Raw genomic sequence first — 14453 nt, 5'->3', positions numbered from 1 at the left:
AACGTCCCCCTGACAATGGTATGAACAAAGTGCACATACACGCAGTTTCGGCCAAAAATTTTTCCATTCCTATGCATATATAGTTTCTATGAAGGTGGTCTCACATTACGTTATAGTTGTAGCTCTGATACCATGTTAAAATGGTAAAAGAGGGCTGAATAGAAGAAGAAGATTCAGGCACAACGTTGTCTTGTATTTTCTGTATATTTCAAGAGAATATCTTTTTTACACACGTTTGCTATACAACACAGTGAATATATAGGCTAAGCACTAGGCTGACAAGAGACGTGATTATGTGGGATACAATCTCTAGAGAATTATCTATCTTGAGGAGCAAGTCCTGGAGGAATTGTAGGTGTATTCTTGGAAGGAAATGATCTAACTTGATGACCAAGTCATGGAGGAATTGTAGCAGTTCCGCAATCAACGCTGTTGGGATTTCTTTCCTTTGACACCCCCCACAAGCTGATGGGGCGGTAGTCACAATAAGCTTGGCCTGAAGGAGGCGGAAACGGGATCCTGAAAGGGCTTTGGTGAACATGTCCGCTGGTTGGTCCGTCGAAGAGGTATACTGAACATGTAATTGGCGCTGATGAATCCGCTGGTTGGTCCGTCAAAGAGATATACTGAACATGTAATTGGCGCTGATGAATCCACTCGCGAACAAAATGATAGTCAATCTCCACATGTTTCGTCCGAGCATGAAAAACAGGATTGCCACTGAGGTAGATAGCTGAAATATTATCACACCATAGTACCGGGGACCCCTGCAGGGTGATCCTTAGATCAAAAAGTAAAGCTTGAATCCATATGATCTCAGCAGTGGTGTCAGCAAGACATTTGAATTCTGCTTCGGTACTTGAACGAGCAACTGTTCTCTGCTTGCGAGAACTCCAGGAGATTAAATTAGAACCAAGAAAAACAGCATAACCACCCACAGAGTGTCTAGTATCATGGTCACCAGCCCATCCTGCATCGGAAAAAGCATGAAGGGAATCCTGAGATCCTTTGGTGAAGAGGGTGCCGTGACTAAGAGTGCCAGAGACAAAGCGTAAAATGCATTTGACATATTGCCAATGGGCTTCTGTAGGGGCATGCATGAACTGACAAGCAGAATTCACAGCATAAGCAAGGTGTGGTCGGGTAATGGTGAGATATTGTAGTGCGCCCACTATGCTACGATACAGTGTAGGATCATGAAACAGGGCACCCTGATGAAGAGAAGGAGGATCCGAACTGGTCAGGCATGGTGTAGCTACAGCTCGTGCTTTGTCCATGTTGGCCTTCTTAAGAATTTCAGCAGCATATTTCCCTTGATGCAAAAGAAGGCCAGAGGCAGTGTGTTGCAATTCAATCCCCAAAAAATAGTGAAGATCACCAACATCTTTGATAGCGAATTCCCGTTGTAGAGATGCAATTAAAGTGGATAGTGGTGCTTGGGGAGAGCTTGTATGGATGATATCATCCACATATACAAGGAGAAATACACTGTATGCTGATGTATGTAGGACAAATAAGGAAGAATCAGCACGAGAAACATGAAAACCAATAGATAAGAGGAAAGAACTTAGCCTTTGATGCCAAGCTCGTGGTGCTTGCTTTAATCCATAAAGCGACCGTTGAAGTTTGCAAACATAGTCGGGATGATTAGCATCAACAAAACATGGTGGTTGTTGCATATAAATCTCCTCAGTAAGGTGACCGTGAAGGAATGCGTTCTTAACATCAAGCTGTCGAAGTGTCCAACCCTGACTGTAGGCGAGTGAAATCACCGTACGGATAGTTACATGCTTCACAACGGGACTGAAAGTCTCATGAAAATCAACTCCTTATTGATTATATCCCTTGGCCACCAATCTCGCTTTGTACCGTTCAAGTGAGCCATCTGCACGATATTTGATGCAAAACACCCATTTGCATCCAATTGCTTTAAATTGTGATGGACGAGGGACTAGAACCCAGGTTTGATTCTTCATAAGGGCTGTATATTCTTCGGCCATGGCAGCCCTCCATGCAGGATCTGTAGCTACTTGACTGAAGCAAGTTGGAGTGGGTATCGTCTGCACCACAGAATGAAGGGCGTATGTGTGGTCCTTAGTGAGATGACGTTGGGCCAAAGTACCGTCTCAAAGCTGCGTGACCATGGGGTGTGTAGGAGCCACGGGCGGACCACGAGAAGGCTCTGACCGAGTCGAAGAGCTGATGGTCTGATCAATAGAGGGACTGGACTGATCAATGGAGCATGCGGTAAAACATGCGGAATTAGGTGAAGCATTTTCTGTTGATGGTGCCATAACACGCAGTGCTGTTGATTCAGTAGAGGAGTCCTACGAAATTGAGGTGGAATGGTTTTGATTTGGAGAGGCCATGAGTGGACTGACAGGGATGGAAATGCCACCTGGTTGGGGGTAAAATTCCGAATCTATTGATAAACCAGGAGATGGGCCAGCATGAACGGATGATGCAGTAGAAATAAAAGGAAATAAATTTTCATCAAAAATAGCATCAGTGGTAATATAGAACCGATTATCCTTGAGAGAGTAGCATCGATAACCATGAAAGCCAGGAGGTAACCCAGAAAAATACAGCAATGAGATCAATGATGTAGCTTGTTCTTTGCATAAGGTTGAAGGTTCGGATAGACAGCACAGCCAAAGACGCGTAGGTGATGAATTGAGGGTTTAATATTGTAGAGAACCTCCCAAGGTGACTTATGGTTGATCACTGCCGAAGGTAGCCTATTAATGATATGAACAGCACTTTCGAATGCAAGATCCCAAAAGTGAGTTGGAACTGAGGCATGATGGAGCATCGACAATCCCATCTCTACAACGTGTCGATGCTTTCTTTTAGCAGTACCATTTTGGTGATGAAGTGTCGGACAAGAGGTACGGTGGTGGATTCCTCGGTCCTGCAAGAGTCTGCGAAAAGGAGTAGATTGGAACTCCCCTGCATTATCACATTGAACGGCTTTCACCATAGTGTTAAGTTGATTTTCCACCAAATTTAAAAATGCTGTGAAAATGGAAAGAAATTGATCATGGGATTGAAAAAGATATATCCAGGAAAACAGAGAGAAATCATCAGTGAAGCATATATAATAACGGTTGTTCAAAAAGGACGTTACAGGAACCGGTCCCCATACATCAAAATGGACTAGTTGTAGCCGGGCCGAAGACTTATTTTTGGCAGCTATAGTGACCTAACTTTACGATTTCGTCATACTTTGCCGAAGTTAAGCCAGTCAAATCATTCTCTCTCACTCATCGAAAAATCTTGTGGTTTGACAAACAGCAACCTCAACGTGTTCCCAGTTGAGGTTTATTTGAGTAGACTGATGTATGATCCTGCTATAAGTAAGAATGCTATGCTGGCCGAGGTTATTACAGGAAATGAGTGGTGTTGGGGCCCTACAAGATCAGACCCATTAGTGGGCATTCAGGGTGCATTGTGTGGTTCATGTGCTGCTTGTGTTGATAGAGAAAATAAAGGTGATCACTGGTTCTCAATTGATGACAGGAAGCTAATTAGGGAAAGAAAACAGAGGATTTCATGGCATGGAATGGTGTGATTTTACCCAAATGTGCCAAATTTTGCTTTTATCACAGCTGGCTGTTCATTACACATTGCAGCACTGGATAGAAGTGACAAAATGGCAGCAAATCAATGACCAGTGCTTGTTAAGTGGATCAGCTCAAGAGACTAGACAGCAGCTCTGTTGTGAATGCTCTTTTTCTAAACAAGGTTGGGGGAGTTGCTGAACTCAAGTAGAATGCAGGCAGTCAAAGAATTTAATGCGATCCATCCTCATTTGTTTATTCCAAAAATTACCATGAAATTAACCAAAGAAGAAAAAACGAATCTAATTCCATCTACTATGAGGAAAACATGAAAGAAAGTAGATTCATATTACTGTTCGTTTGTTTTACGGAAAATGAATGATGTGGAAAACATTTTTCATAAATGATCGCTTATATCACTTACAAAAATAAATGAACCAAAAATATTTTCACGGTAAATGTTTAGACATAAATTGTTGTCGATAATAAAAATATTTCTCATTGGCTAATTATTTCAAGTGATACAAGCGATCATTCTTAGGAAAATATTTTCCAAACCATTCATTTTCCGTGAAATATACGGAGCCAACATTTTGATCTTTTCTTCGTCTTATACTAAATCTTCTCGACCGCAACTAAAATTACAAGTCTTCAATAATTATACCTTCTTCCAATGATTGAATTTGTGAAACTTTTTAAGCACTTTGCTTCAAGTTTAAATTATTCGTTCCCAAAAACCGTCAAATGCAAGGATCTGGTCGACGCACGGGCTTGTGGACTAGTTATGAATTATTACAAAGGTTCCCCATTTCTTGTTCACTGGTGAAACAGAAACTAAAGAAGGGCGGGGCACTCTTCTAGTGCCCTCAAAAACAGTCGAGAGCTTTTGTCTGATACCCCATGACATGATGAAAGCAGCACGAGCTTTTGTCCCTCGTTTCTTCAACTTTGTGAGTAATGAACAGAAACAACACTGGGAATGTACTCGGTTACCCGCGTGCGACAGCAGATATTATTCAGAAAAGGACTTGCTACACTAGAACACAAGTCCTTGTTTCTATCGGTATTTTTCGAAAGTTGACGAGAGCATTTGTCCCTTGAAAAGAATAGGCTGCACCAACAGTGGCTAGTCCGGCCACTCGAGCACTGCCTCTCTGATGAAGAGACCTTAGAAAAGCAGAAACATCAGACGTAGATTTAACTGAAACTGAAGCAAATCGTTTTGTTTCCTTGTTTTCTGTGCATGCGTGCGTCCGCGTGTGTGTGTGAGAGAGAGAGAGAGAGAGAGAGGGAGAAAGATGGCAAGGAGGAGGTGTGACTGGTACATGGAGGTGCTTCCATTCATAGCAATGGTGGGGATAGACAGCATATCTGTGGGGGTGTACACACTGTTCAAAGCAGCCACCTTGAGAGGGTTGAGCCATCATGTCTTCCTTGTCTATGCTTCCGTTGTCTCTGCTCTTGTTCTTCTTCTTGCTCCCTTCATGTCCTGCAGGTATCTATCTCTCTCTCTCTCTTTCTACCATGTCATATGGGTACAAATCTAATCTTTGTGAGGAGCTAGCATCAGCTGAGTTTTGCTCTTGGTTTCTCTGTCCAGATCAAGAGCACTTCCTCCTCTCAGCTTGGCCATACTAGCCAAAATTGGTCTTCTTGGCCTCATTGGGTAATCGTCTCTACAAGTTTGAACATTGATCTTATGCCGAGTTTGCACAGGAAAGACGACGCAAAGCCAAGAAATGGGTGTCCCATTTTTTTTTAAACCTTTTTGAATTGGCTGCTTTGCTTCTTTGCCTTTTCAGTTGTAAATTTTTTTGTGTGCTTTCTTTTTTGGGGAAGAGCAGGGGTTCATCACAGATTATGGGCTATACTGGGATTAGTTTCAGCTCTCCAACTCTTGGTTCAGCCCTCAGCAACCTCACTCCGGCTCTCACTTTCATACTTGTCATCCATTTCAGGTTCTTCTTCCTCCTTGTAGGGATTGTGTAATGCCTGATTGATTGTGATTAAGATTTTGCTTATCAATTCAGGATAATAGTCAATTACAATTATCTAAGATAGACTAGCAGATTAGCAATAGAGCTCTTCATAATTGGCATTTTTTCCAACTGCTTGCAACTTTTCTTGTAAATGATAACATGTCTGGTCTATGTCATCATTATGCCTAAAGCCGTAATTTGTCTACTAACTTACTCTGTTTCCTCAGTTAAACATGATATGTATTTGTTTCGTTTCCTTAACGTGAAGGATGGAGAAAGTATCACCGAAGAGAAGCAGCAGTCAGGCCAAGATCATTGGGACCGTTCTGCCGATATCCGGTGCATTTGTTGTTACTCTCTATAAAGGTCCTCCGATTATTACCACCGCTCTGAAATGGCCTCTCTCATTTGATCCGCCTCTGAGCGCATCGAGCTCATACTGGGTCCTGGGAGGGATTTTTCTCAGGGCCGAAAACATTCTTATTCCACTGCACTACATCGTTCTGGTACCCGCCATGCTACTATACAACTTTAATTTTTCCGAGTGCAGGAGAGATAACTCAGGATAATCCGAATGAGTGTCAAAACATGAACATGCAGGCACAGATAATGGAGGACTATCCAGCTGAACTGAGCGTGACCTTCTTTCATAATGTGTTTGCGTGCTTCATTACTGCAATCGTCGCTTTAGGTGCAGAACATGACACTAATGCTTGGAGAGTAAGCGATATAGGACTCTCTTCTGTAATATGCTCGGTAAGAGAATGACCATAGATAAACCAGTCCCGTGTTAACTTGATCAAGAATATTCATTTTAATTTTTATGGTGTGTTGGATGTTTTTACACCTCTTGGCCTTGTGCATCATAGGGACTTTTCGCGAACTGCCTGCGCGTCTTCACACCTGGGCGATCCGCGTGAAAGGTCCCCTCTATGTTGCGATGTTCAAGCCGGTGTCGATCGTCATCGCCGTCGTTATGGGCTTCATCTTTCTTGGCGATGCACTTCATCTCGGAAGGTATTAGATGCAGTTGGAAAAATTTACTCTTCAAGCATGTGTTAATGTTCCATTTTCTCACCAGTCAGTCCTTTTATGTGCATGATCATTCATCATCAACACGCTTAGCTCTGTGTTATGCCGAATGGTAAAGCTAATCCCGATTTTATTTTCATATCATCGTGCTACCAATGCTTTCGATGCCGGTACTTTCTTCTGTGTGCCGCGAATTCATAGTCTCAGCGGAGCGATTATAATGTCCATCGGATTCTATACCGTAATGTGGGAGAAGGCGAAAGAGGAGACAAATGAAGAGCCCCAAGGGAGCGTCGCACAATCGCCACCCTCTCAGAAAGTTCCTCTACTGCCAAAACATCAAAGCCATTGAAGCAGTTTGCCTGCACTACTTGGTCTCCGTTTGAGTTTTACTTGTACAAGCAGGAAGCTCTGGGTGAATGGTTCCCACGACTTGCTCACTTACCCTTGACTATTTATGTCTCCATGTGGCGCAATTCAATTGATCATAAAAAGACAACAAAAGGGCAAGTCGGCTTTTTTCATTTTTGTTTTTTGGATATGTAATATTTCATGGGAAATCTTCGAGTAATTTCGGAAATACTTGCAATCCCAAAATAAAAGAAGATTATGAGCGCTTTTGGTTCAGCTTTTCAAGGAGCTTTCAGCCTCCAAAGCCCCTTGGGGAAATGTTGGGGCATTTGGCAAGTCTTCCCAAGGGGCTTTTCGGCCAATTGTTGGCATTGAGAAAGCTGAAAGCCCAATACTAGTCTAAAACTATCCTCACCAATTTTATAATTTTTCGGCTTTGCCCCTTGTTATTATTGTTCATTTTCTTTGCGCTAGGGCGGCCACAAGGGCCCACGAGGCTACATCGGGCCGGCGAAAGGCCGACGAGGGGAAAGCGAGGTCGCATGACCGCCTAGGCGATTATCGCATGGGTCACGCTACCCCAGCGACGGTCGATTGGGTCACGCAACCCTTGCTAGGGGTTGCACAATCTTAGGTGACAGCTACCGACGCCAGATTTGGCTTTCCGGCAGCCTGAGCCCTTTGCCTAACCCGGCGAAGGGTGTGATTTTTTTAATAAAAAAAATAAATATTAAACCCAAAAGCCCTTTGCAAAAAAAAAAATAAAATTGCCAGACACTACTTAAGCCAAAGTAGCTTTACAAAGAATTTTTTACCAAACGCTATTTACATTCCCTCAATGTGCTTGAGGCCGAAGGCATTTGCATTTCCTCAAGCCCATTTGCGAAGCCGAACCAAACGCAGCCTTACGTGGATTGATTAATCGAGATAGAATTTCATGTCGATCACTTTGCCTCGAAATTAATAAAGGAAAATATTAATCTAGTTTCACCCAATTTTTTTTTTCTCATTATCATGATAAACCCCTCGAATTCGTTCCACTCAACAAGATCACTTTAGCAAAAAAAAAATGTTAAATGTATATGGTTTTTATCTCCATGGACAAAAACGGTAAAAATAGTTTTATGGGTCGGGCCTTAAGGTGCAGAAAGATGGGCCTCAGAGTCCTGACGGCCCAACAGAAACTCCCCCGGGCCTCTACCTCGCTTCCATTCCTTTCTTATTTAATTTTTATTTAATTCATATCTTTTCGGGTGGATCGGAAAAACCCTAATTTGGGCCTATATAAGCTCAGCTCAGCAGCTCAGCAGCTGAATCTTGCTCCCGGAGAGCCGAAAACCTCCATTGTCGTACGGCACAGGAAGAGAGCTAGAGCTAGTGAGAGAGAGAGAGAGAGATGGGGAAGGTGTCGAAGGGGTCGAGGAAGGGGAAGAAGGCGTGGAGGGCGAACATCAGCACGGAGGACATCCACGACTTCTTCGAGAAGTCCACCAAGGACGCCCTCTCCGGCGGTTCCCTCGCCGCCGTCCCCAGCGAGTCCCTCTTCTTCGTCGACACGTCCACAGGTATCGCAGCGAGCTCTCTCTCTCTCTCTCTCTCTCTCTCTCTTTGTGCTGGTTCTGAGCATGTTCCTGTGCTGTGTCTGTGTCTGCTTTCCTGTCATTTTTATTGCACGCCTCCGATGCTTTGCCGACGGTGCTTCGTTGGGTGCTTGACTCCCTCGGGGGTGGTGTGAACTCGGCTTTGGTTTCCTGTTCATCAGCATGAAGAGTCCCTTGGTAGTGGTATTGGATCAATTGCTGCCGCATATACATTTCGTTTATTTGATTTGAAGCTGCGATTTAACTGCGCCGCGCCCTTGTGTGGACGAAACGGTTATTTAGTGATGATTCGTGCATCTCTGGTTGATTGAGCTTAGACCTTTCACGGGTCGGCGATGGTTATAATCTTATTTTGGGAAAAAAAAGGTGAAATGCAGGTGTCCTTGCGACTTATCTCGAGTAGTGTAAATAAGCCGATTGATAGCATACTCTCGCTTGGGCTCTGTGCATAATAAGCCGATGCTCTGGATATTTTGTTTAATGAAGGAAGCATGGTAATGTGCACAGAGAATGAATCTTTGGGTCCGCATGTCTGCTCTCCCTGATGCCTTTGAAGGGCTCTGATTTGAGGGCCTGGTTACGACCTACATCTAGAAAACATAATGATTTATTAAAAAAAATCATTTCTTGCTACTTAATCATTGGTCTAATTTAATCTTGTCATTTTTTTAGCATATAGTAGAATCATATTGAGTAGAAACCTTGGTAGAAATTTATCTCTCGCGTTCCTTTATAGTGAAGCGTGGTTTGTGCTCGCATTGTGTCACAGCCATATGCTCCTGCTGAACTAACGGTGACTTCTTATAATCGATTGGGTAGTTATATCCATAGGAAACTGAAAAGTTAAACAATGTTTTTTAACTGTGTTTTCTGTGTACAATAAGCCGATGCTCTGGATAAATTTCATGAAGGAAGCATGGTAATGTGCACAGAGAATGAATCTTCGGGTCCGCATGTCTGCTCTCCCTGATGCCTCCGAGGCTCTGATTTGAGGGCCTGGTTACGACCTACATCTAGAAAACATATGATTTATTAAAAAAATGATTTCTTGCAACTTACTCGTTGGTCTAATTCATCTTGTCATTTTTGTTACATGTGGTAGAATCATATTGAGTAGAAACCTTGGTAGAAATTTGTCTGTTGCATTCCTTTATAGCAAGTGTGGTTTGTGCTTGCATTGTGTCACAGCCGTTTGCTCCTGCTGAACTAACCGTGACTTCTTATAATCGATTGGGTAGGTATATACTTAGGAAACTGAAAAGTTGAATGATGTTTTATAACTGTGTTATCTGTGTACAATAAGCCGATGCTCTGGATATTTTTCATGAAGGAAGCATGGTAATGTGCACAGAGAATGAATCTTTGGGTCCGCATGTCTGCTCGCTCTGATGCCTTTAGCACTGATTTGAGGGCCTGGTTGTGACCCACATTCAGATTATCGTTTGGATAATGTAATTGGATGGAAGAGTGATTAAAGTCTTCATCTTGAAAAAAGTCACTAAAAGTGGTACTTTGTCATGTCGTTTAGATCTTTCGGTAAAGCGGAAAATTGAGAAGCAAAGGGAAAAAGTACTTCGGACTGACAGTGTGCTGCAAAAGAACCCGTTTGTCCAAGCAGTCCCCTCTTCTGTCAGTAAGAAATCCAGAAAGAAAAGAAAAGAAGTTGTGAACAATGCTGGTCAAGGTGATAACGAGGTGAGCTGATTGTTGGAGGTGTTTCATTATCGGTGAATGAGGGCTGACCTTCTTCTGAATTTTACTTTTAATAGGATGCTTCTGTCTCAGCTTCTGGTATGGTTGACTTATGGGCAGGTATGGTGCTCTCTACTTCTAATTATGGTCTTTCCAAGAGGTTTTTCATCTGAGACACATGTGATGTAATGTTTGTTCCATGTTGTGCAGGCAAGTTTGATGGCAAGCTCAAGAAGGTAATAACTGATTCTCTTTTGTATCTGTTTCTCTTTACTGCTCCTAAAACCCTAAGTAACAATTTCTTGGAAGTTTTCAGCTTTTTATCCAATCCTGATTGGACTTATGATGTTTACGCCATTTTAACAGAAAACCAAGCCTTCAGTTATTCCAGCGGTAGAAGTTGAGCCTCCTGGCTGTTCATTCAATCCATCCTTTGAGAGCCACCAGGTATATTTTTTTTTTCTTGAGATACTTACGCTTCCCTCCCTTGTATTGCACTGAGCCAATGAATTTGATGTGTGTAGCATCACCTCTTATTTGGTATGTTACTTTGATCTAGGATTCTCTGGCCTGTGCTGTTGCAGACGAGATGCAGAAAGTCTACAAAAATGAGTTGGGTCCTGAACTGGTTCCATTAACCGTGCAAGGTGAAGTTATTGCTGAGGAAGATGTAAGTTTATTATTTTTGAGATCTGATTGCTTCTCTACTTCAATATGTCATGTTATACCTCGGTGGAACTCTATTAACTCATTTTAATGCCCCAGATGTATTTCCTGGAAGCCGATGATGGGGGTGATGATGATTCGTGCTTGGAAAATCTGGATGGCGATGAGAATGAAGCAACCGAGAATAGGTGATTTTCTTTTCACAATTTGTAACTTCTCAGTTGTCGACATCAGAATAATTCTATAAGGAAATAGCAGTAGGAAATTTCGAGTGAAGTACGTGCATCTCTTGACGTGCGTTCTCCGGTTATGTTTTTTTGTTCATGCTATATTAATGGCTGTTCCTGTTAGATTAGCATTAGCCAGAAAAATTTCATCTTTAGTTGCATGGTGTGTGGGGTGTGAATCGTTTTTAGTTGATATTGTGCAATTGCAGGTCATCCAAAACAAAGCCCGTGACTCGCGTTGAACTGAATCGGAGAGCAAGACGTAAGGGCTTGCTGAAGAAGGAAGCAGAAACCAAGAAGATTGAGCAACTGTCCAAGGAAATTGACAGGTAGGATAGTATTGCTTTTCTAGTACTTTGTGCATGAGCCCCAGTAAATTTATGTCTTAGCAAACCTTACTAACTTTGGCGGCTTTCTTTTGCACAGCTTACCAGATATTATTCAAGAAATTGCAAAAGAGGATGAGGAGAAGCAAAGACGGCATCTCCGACGAGTTGTTGCTCAACAAGAAAGACTAAAGTTGCGTCCACCACGCCTGGGAAAGCACAAGTATGTGCATGATTTTTTATGCTGATGTTATCTTATGTGTTTGCTTGAAGCTCCTGATGATTGTTCTCTTTTTCTTTCTCCTTTCAAATCAGCAATCTTGGTAGAAATGTTCTAAGAAATGTGTGCTGTGTCAGTAGTTTGTGAAACTCATGTTAATTTGAAGATATGCAATCCAAGTTTGTTTGACTGTTTTGATAAATATATTGACTTCTCTTCTTGATCTAGTCGTGGAAATTCAAGTTTCGTCTGTTTCAATTGATATCAGTTTTTTATATTTCTTCTCAAAATTTTGTAATCTGTTCCTGTTTCTTGGTATCAGATGTGCTAACTTTAACCTTTCTCTACAGATTTCAACCAGCACCTATGCAAGTACTGTTATCTGAAGAAATCACCGGTTCCCTCCGCCAGCTGAAAGTAAGAGAGTTTTTCTCCCCTTTTTGACCTTTTAGTGTTTTGTGTTTTTCTATGACATATATATGAATATGGATAGCTAATTTTTCCTCATGCTGGTTGTATTGAAGGGTTGTAGCACTCTAGCAAAGGATCGATTTAAAAGCCTCGAGAAAAGGGGACTGGTCGTTCCAACATCCAGAAAGAGGAGGTTAGTGATTCTTTTTGAGTGGACTGAACTTTCTCTGTATATTGTCAAATGTTGGTGAAGTCCATTTACAATTCCGAGTTATTGGGGGGTTTGCATAGTTCTTTCTTTGAGTTAATAGAGAGCAGGATGTGCATGGTTTAATTCATTTACAGTTTGTTTGTTTTTAATATATGCTGTCAAGGAAAGATGCCTTGTATTATTTTTTCCATGTTGTGATATACTGTTTATGCATTAGCAGTACGAGGCAGTGAAGTCGCCATGATCCAAGCCGCAGCATATGATTTAGATAACTGTTAATTTGATTGGATTTTTTTTTATATATTTGTCTTTAGCTTGTATAAAGAGGAAGGAAGAGCAAGGTTTTCCTTGGTACCGATAAACTGTTGATTCCTTATAATTACTCCTGAAGTGATCATTGATTGTACATTGCGAATGTATTTCTTTTGGCAGAAGGTGAGCGAGCTGTGAGCTGATCTCCAGCAAGCAGGAGAAAGCTTTAGCTTCTGTCTTGGGACTTCAATTTTCGTGGTCTACGAAGTTGACGGTGGACCAAACCTGAGGACAAAGCATGCGTCTCGCTTTGAGCTTTTGTGTACAAAGCCATCACCGATGTTAACCTTCTCTTTTTGTGGTAGAGGAAGATGTTTTTAAGTTTTCTAATTTGTTTTGATCGATCTGTATATTGTATAGTAATATGTTTAATATGAATCAGTCATTATCCATCTTAATAACAAATTTTTTTTTATCAGTGCTCTATTAGTGTTCTATTACGAAGCACGATGCCTTCGAGAACGACCATTATGATTGCAGTGGTTGAGCAATCCATTTGTCCATTCCCTTGGAGACTCGGTTGGATGTAGGGGTGTCTACGGTTTGTGTTGGGTCAGGTTTTCTTTGATATCCGACCTGGCCCGAACATGATTGATTTATGTTTATTGAGACCCGAGCCGTTTCATACCCAAACCCGAAACACGGTTCAAGTTTCGGGTTGGGTCGGGTTTCGGTTTATTCCTTTTTGTGTTTTTCTTTCTTCTTCTTCACTCAATTTTTGGGACAGCCGTGAGCGATTTCTTATCAAAATAGGTTGGAAAGACTATATTGGCAAATTGTATCCTTAAAATATTTAAGAATTAAAATTGTCAAATTAAAAATTTTATGACTGAATAGAATTTGTATAATAGGTTTATGACTTTTTGGGTAATTTCTCTAACCACTAAGGGTGCGTTTGGCAACAATTTTGTTTCCGGAGGCTGATTCGGAAATAATTTCGAAGCATTTAAAGGCGTTTGGTAATTGCTCAAAATTTCTATTCTTGGAATAGAAAAAGAATAGAAATGCGTTTGGTAACTACATAAATTTTTTTTATTAATAATATTTTGAATTTTTTAATATTTCTTTCTTTTTTTTCTTCTTTTTTATTCTCCTTCCCCTTCCCTGGCCATGGTCAGTCGTCGGCACCGGCAACCAGCCACAGGCCAGGGCAGACAAGTGTAACATCTTTACCTTATCTCAAGGTTATTAGTGTGACGTCTCAGGCTCGTCATCGTCCCGTTTTCTTTTATTTTATTAATAAGCACATGTGGAAACGAGTACAAACAAACTTTCAAACAAAATAATAACTGAAAATCAGGGAAAACACAATAGGCAAAACACACTATTGCCATTTTACTTAACATATTTTACAAGCCCTTTTCTACGGGCCGTTCTACGTACAAACCTTATCACAAGCAAAAGCCGAGGTTAATCCTAACTCCTCTATGTCAACCTCATCTCTATGGACCTGAAAAGGAAAACAATGGAGGATGAGTCGTACTCATGTAGGATGATGCCTTGCCGTCGTACTAACACATAAAATACATTCCCTGCCTTCTGTCGATGGCAAATCAATAGCAAAGACTTTGACATTGCCCTTACTATGTTCACATGGAAACTCACCTTTATCCGGTCACAGAAATTCGGCTTATCAAGAAACATATATACCAGCACACATATAGAATTCATTTATCATATACCGGCACACATATAAGATTCATTTATCGTCAGCCTAGCTCAACTAGGGTATCCCGACTCAACTGAGGCATCCAGCTTCATGCTAGGCATCTTGGCTCAACCAAGGCATCCCGGCTCAACTGAGGCATCCCGAGGCTAGCTTACCCGAGACATCCGAGCTCAACCAAGACATCCTAGCTCAATTA

At 41.7% G+C, this 14453-nt stretch overlaps 1 protein-coding gene, 3 non-coding genes and 1 pseudogene across 5 annotated transcripts; all 5 read left to right on the top strand.

Annotated features, from left to right (window-relative positions):
- The first annotated feature begins 4823 nt into the window (after positions 1 to 4823).
- Positions 4824 to 7103, top strand: LOC115685343 (WAT1-related protein At3g28050-like; annotated as a pseudogene).
- Positions 7104 to 8271: 1168 nt separating this feature from the next.
- LOC115685261 (ribosome biogenesis protein NOP53) lies at positions 8272 to 12875 on the top strand. Of its 2 annotated transcripts, none has more exons than XM_056312890.1 (12): positions 8272 to 8487; positions 10052 to 10218; positions 10293 to 10335; positions 10426 to 10451; positions 10582 to 10662; positions 10775 to 10885; positions 10981 to 11069; positions 11318 to 11437; positions 11535 to 11657; positions 12005 to 12071; positions 12179 to 12262; positions 12717 to 12875. In XM_056312890.1, the coding sequence occupies exons 1-12, from the start codon at positions 8319 to 8321 to the stop codon at positions 12729 to 12731; spliced, it is 1095 nt and encodes a 364-aa protein (XP_056168865.1). In that variant the 5' UTR covers positions 8272 to 8318; the 3' UTR covers positions 12732 to 12875. The 2 variants fall into 2 exon arrangements, with proteins under 2 accessions (XP_056168865.1, XP_030466182.1); XM_030610322.2 differs by having other exon boundaries at positions 12179 to 12258; positions 12709 to 12869.
- On the top strand, positions 9002 to 9115 carry LOC115673013 (small nucleolar RNA snoR100). Its single transcript, XR_004004784.1, has one exon. It is a non-coding gene; the product is annotated as a small nucleolar RNA snoR100 (small nucleolar RNA).
- Positions 9427 to 9538, top strand: LOC115673021 (small nucleolar RNA snoR100). Its single transcript, XR_004004786.1, has one exon. It is a non-coding gene; the product is annotated as a small nucleolar RNA snoR100 (small nucleolar RNA).
- Positions 9846 to 9955, top strand: LOC115673026 (small nucleolar RNA snoR100). Its single transcript, XR_004004787.1, has one exon. It is a non-coding gene; the product is annotated as a small nucleolar RNA snoR100 (small nucleolar RNA).
- Positions 12876 to 14453: the final 1578 nt, after the last annotated feature.

The sequence above is a fragment of the Syzygium oleosum genome, unplaced genomic scaffold, assembly GCF_021117445.2.
Source record: "Syzygium oleosum isolate NSW1041296 unplaced genomic scaffold, Sole_v2.1 Sole_v2.07, whole genome shotgun sequence".
NCBI classification, from domain to species: Eukaryota; Viridiplantae; Streptophyta; class Magnoliopsida; order Myrtales; family Myrtaceae; genus Syzygium; species Syzygium oleosum.
The sequence above is the reverse complement of the archived record's forward strand: the minus strand, read 5'-3'. Positions and strand labels throughout refer to the sequence as shown.

Coding starts and splice junctions, on each gene's coding strand:
- LOC115685261 (XM_056312890.1), top strand. CDS start 8,319: ATGGGGAAGGTGTCGAAGGGGTCGAGGAAGGGGAAGAAGGCGTGGAGG. Junction 8,488..10,051: donor CTTCGTCGACACGTCCACAG/GTATCGCAGCGA, acceptor CATGTCGTTTAG/ATCTTTCGGTAAAGCGGAAA. Junction 11,070..11,317: donor AATGAAGCAACCGAGAATAG/GTGATTTTCTTT, acceptor GTGCAATTGCAG/GTCATCCAAAACAAAGCCCG.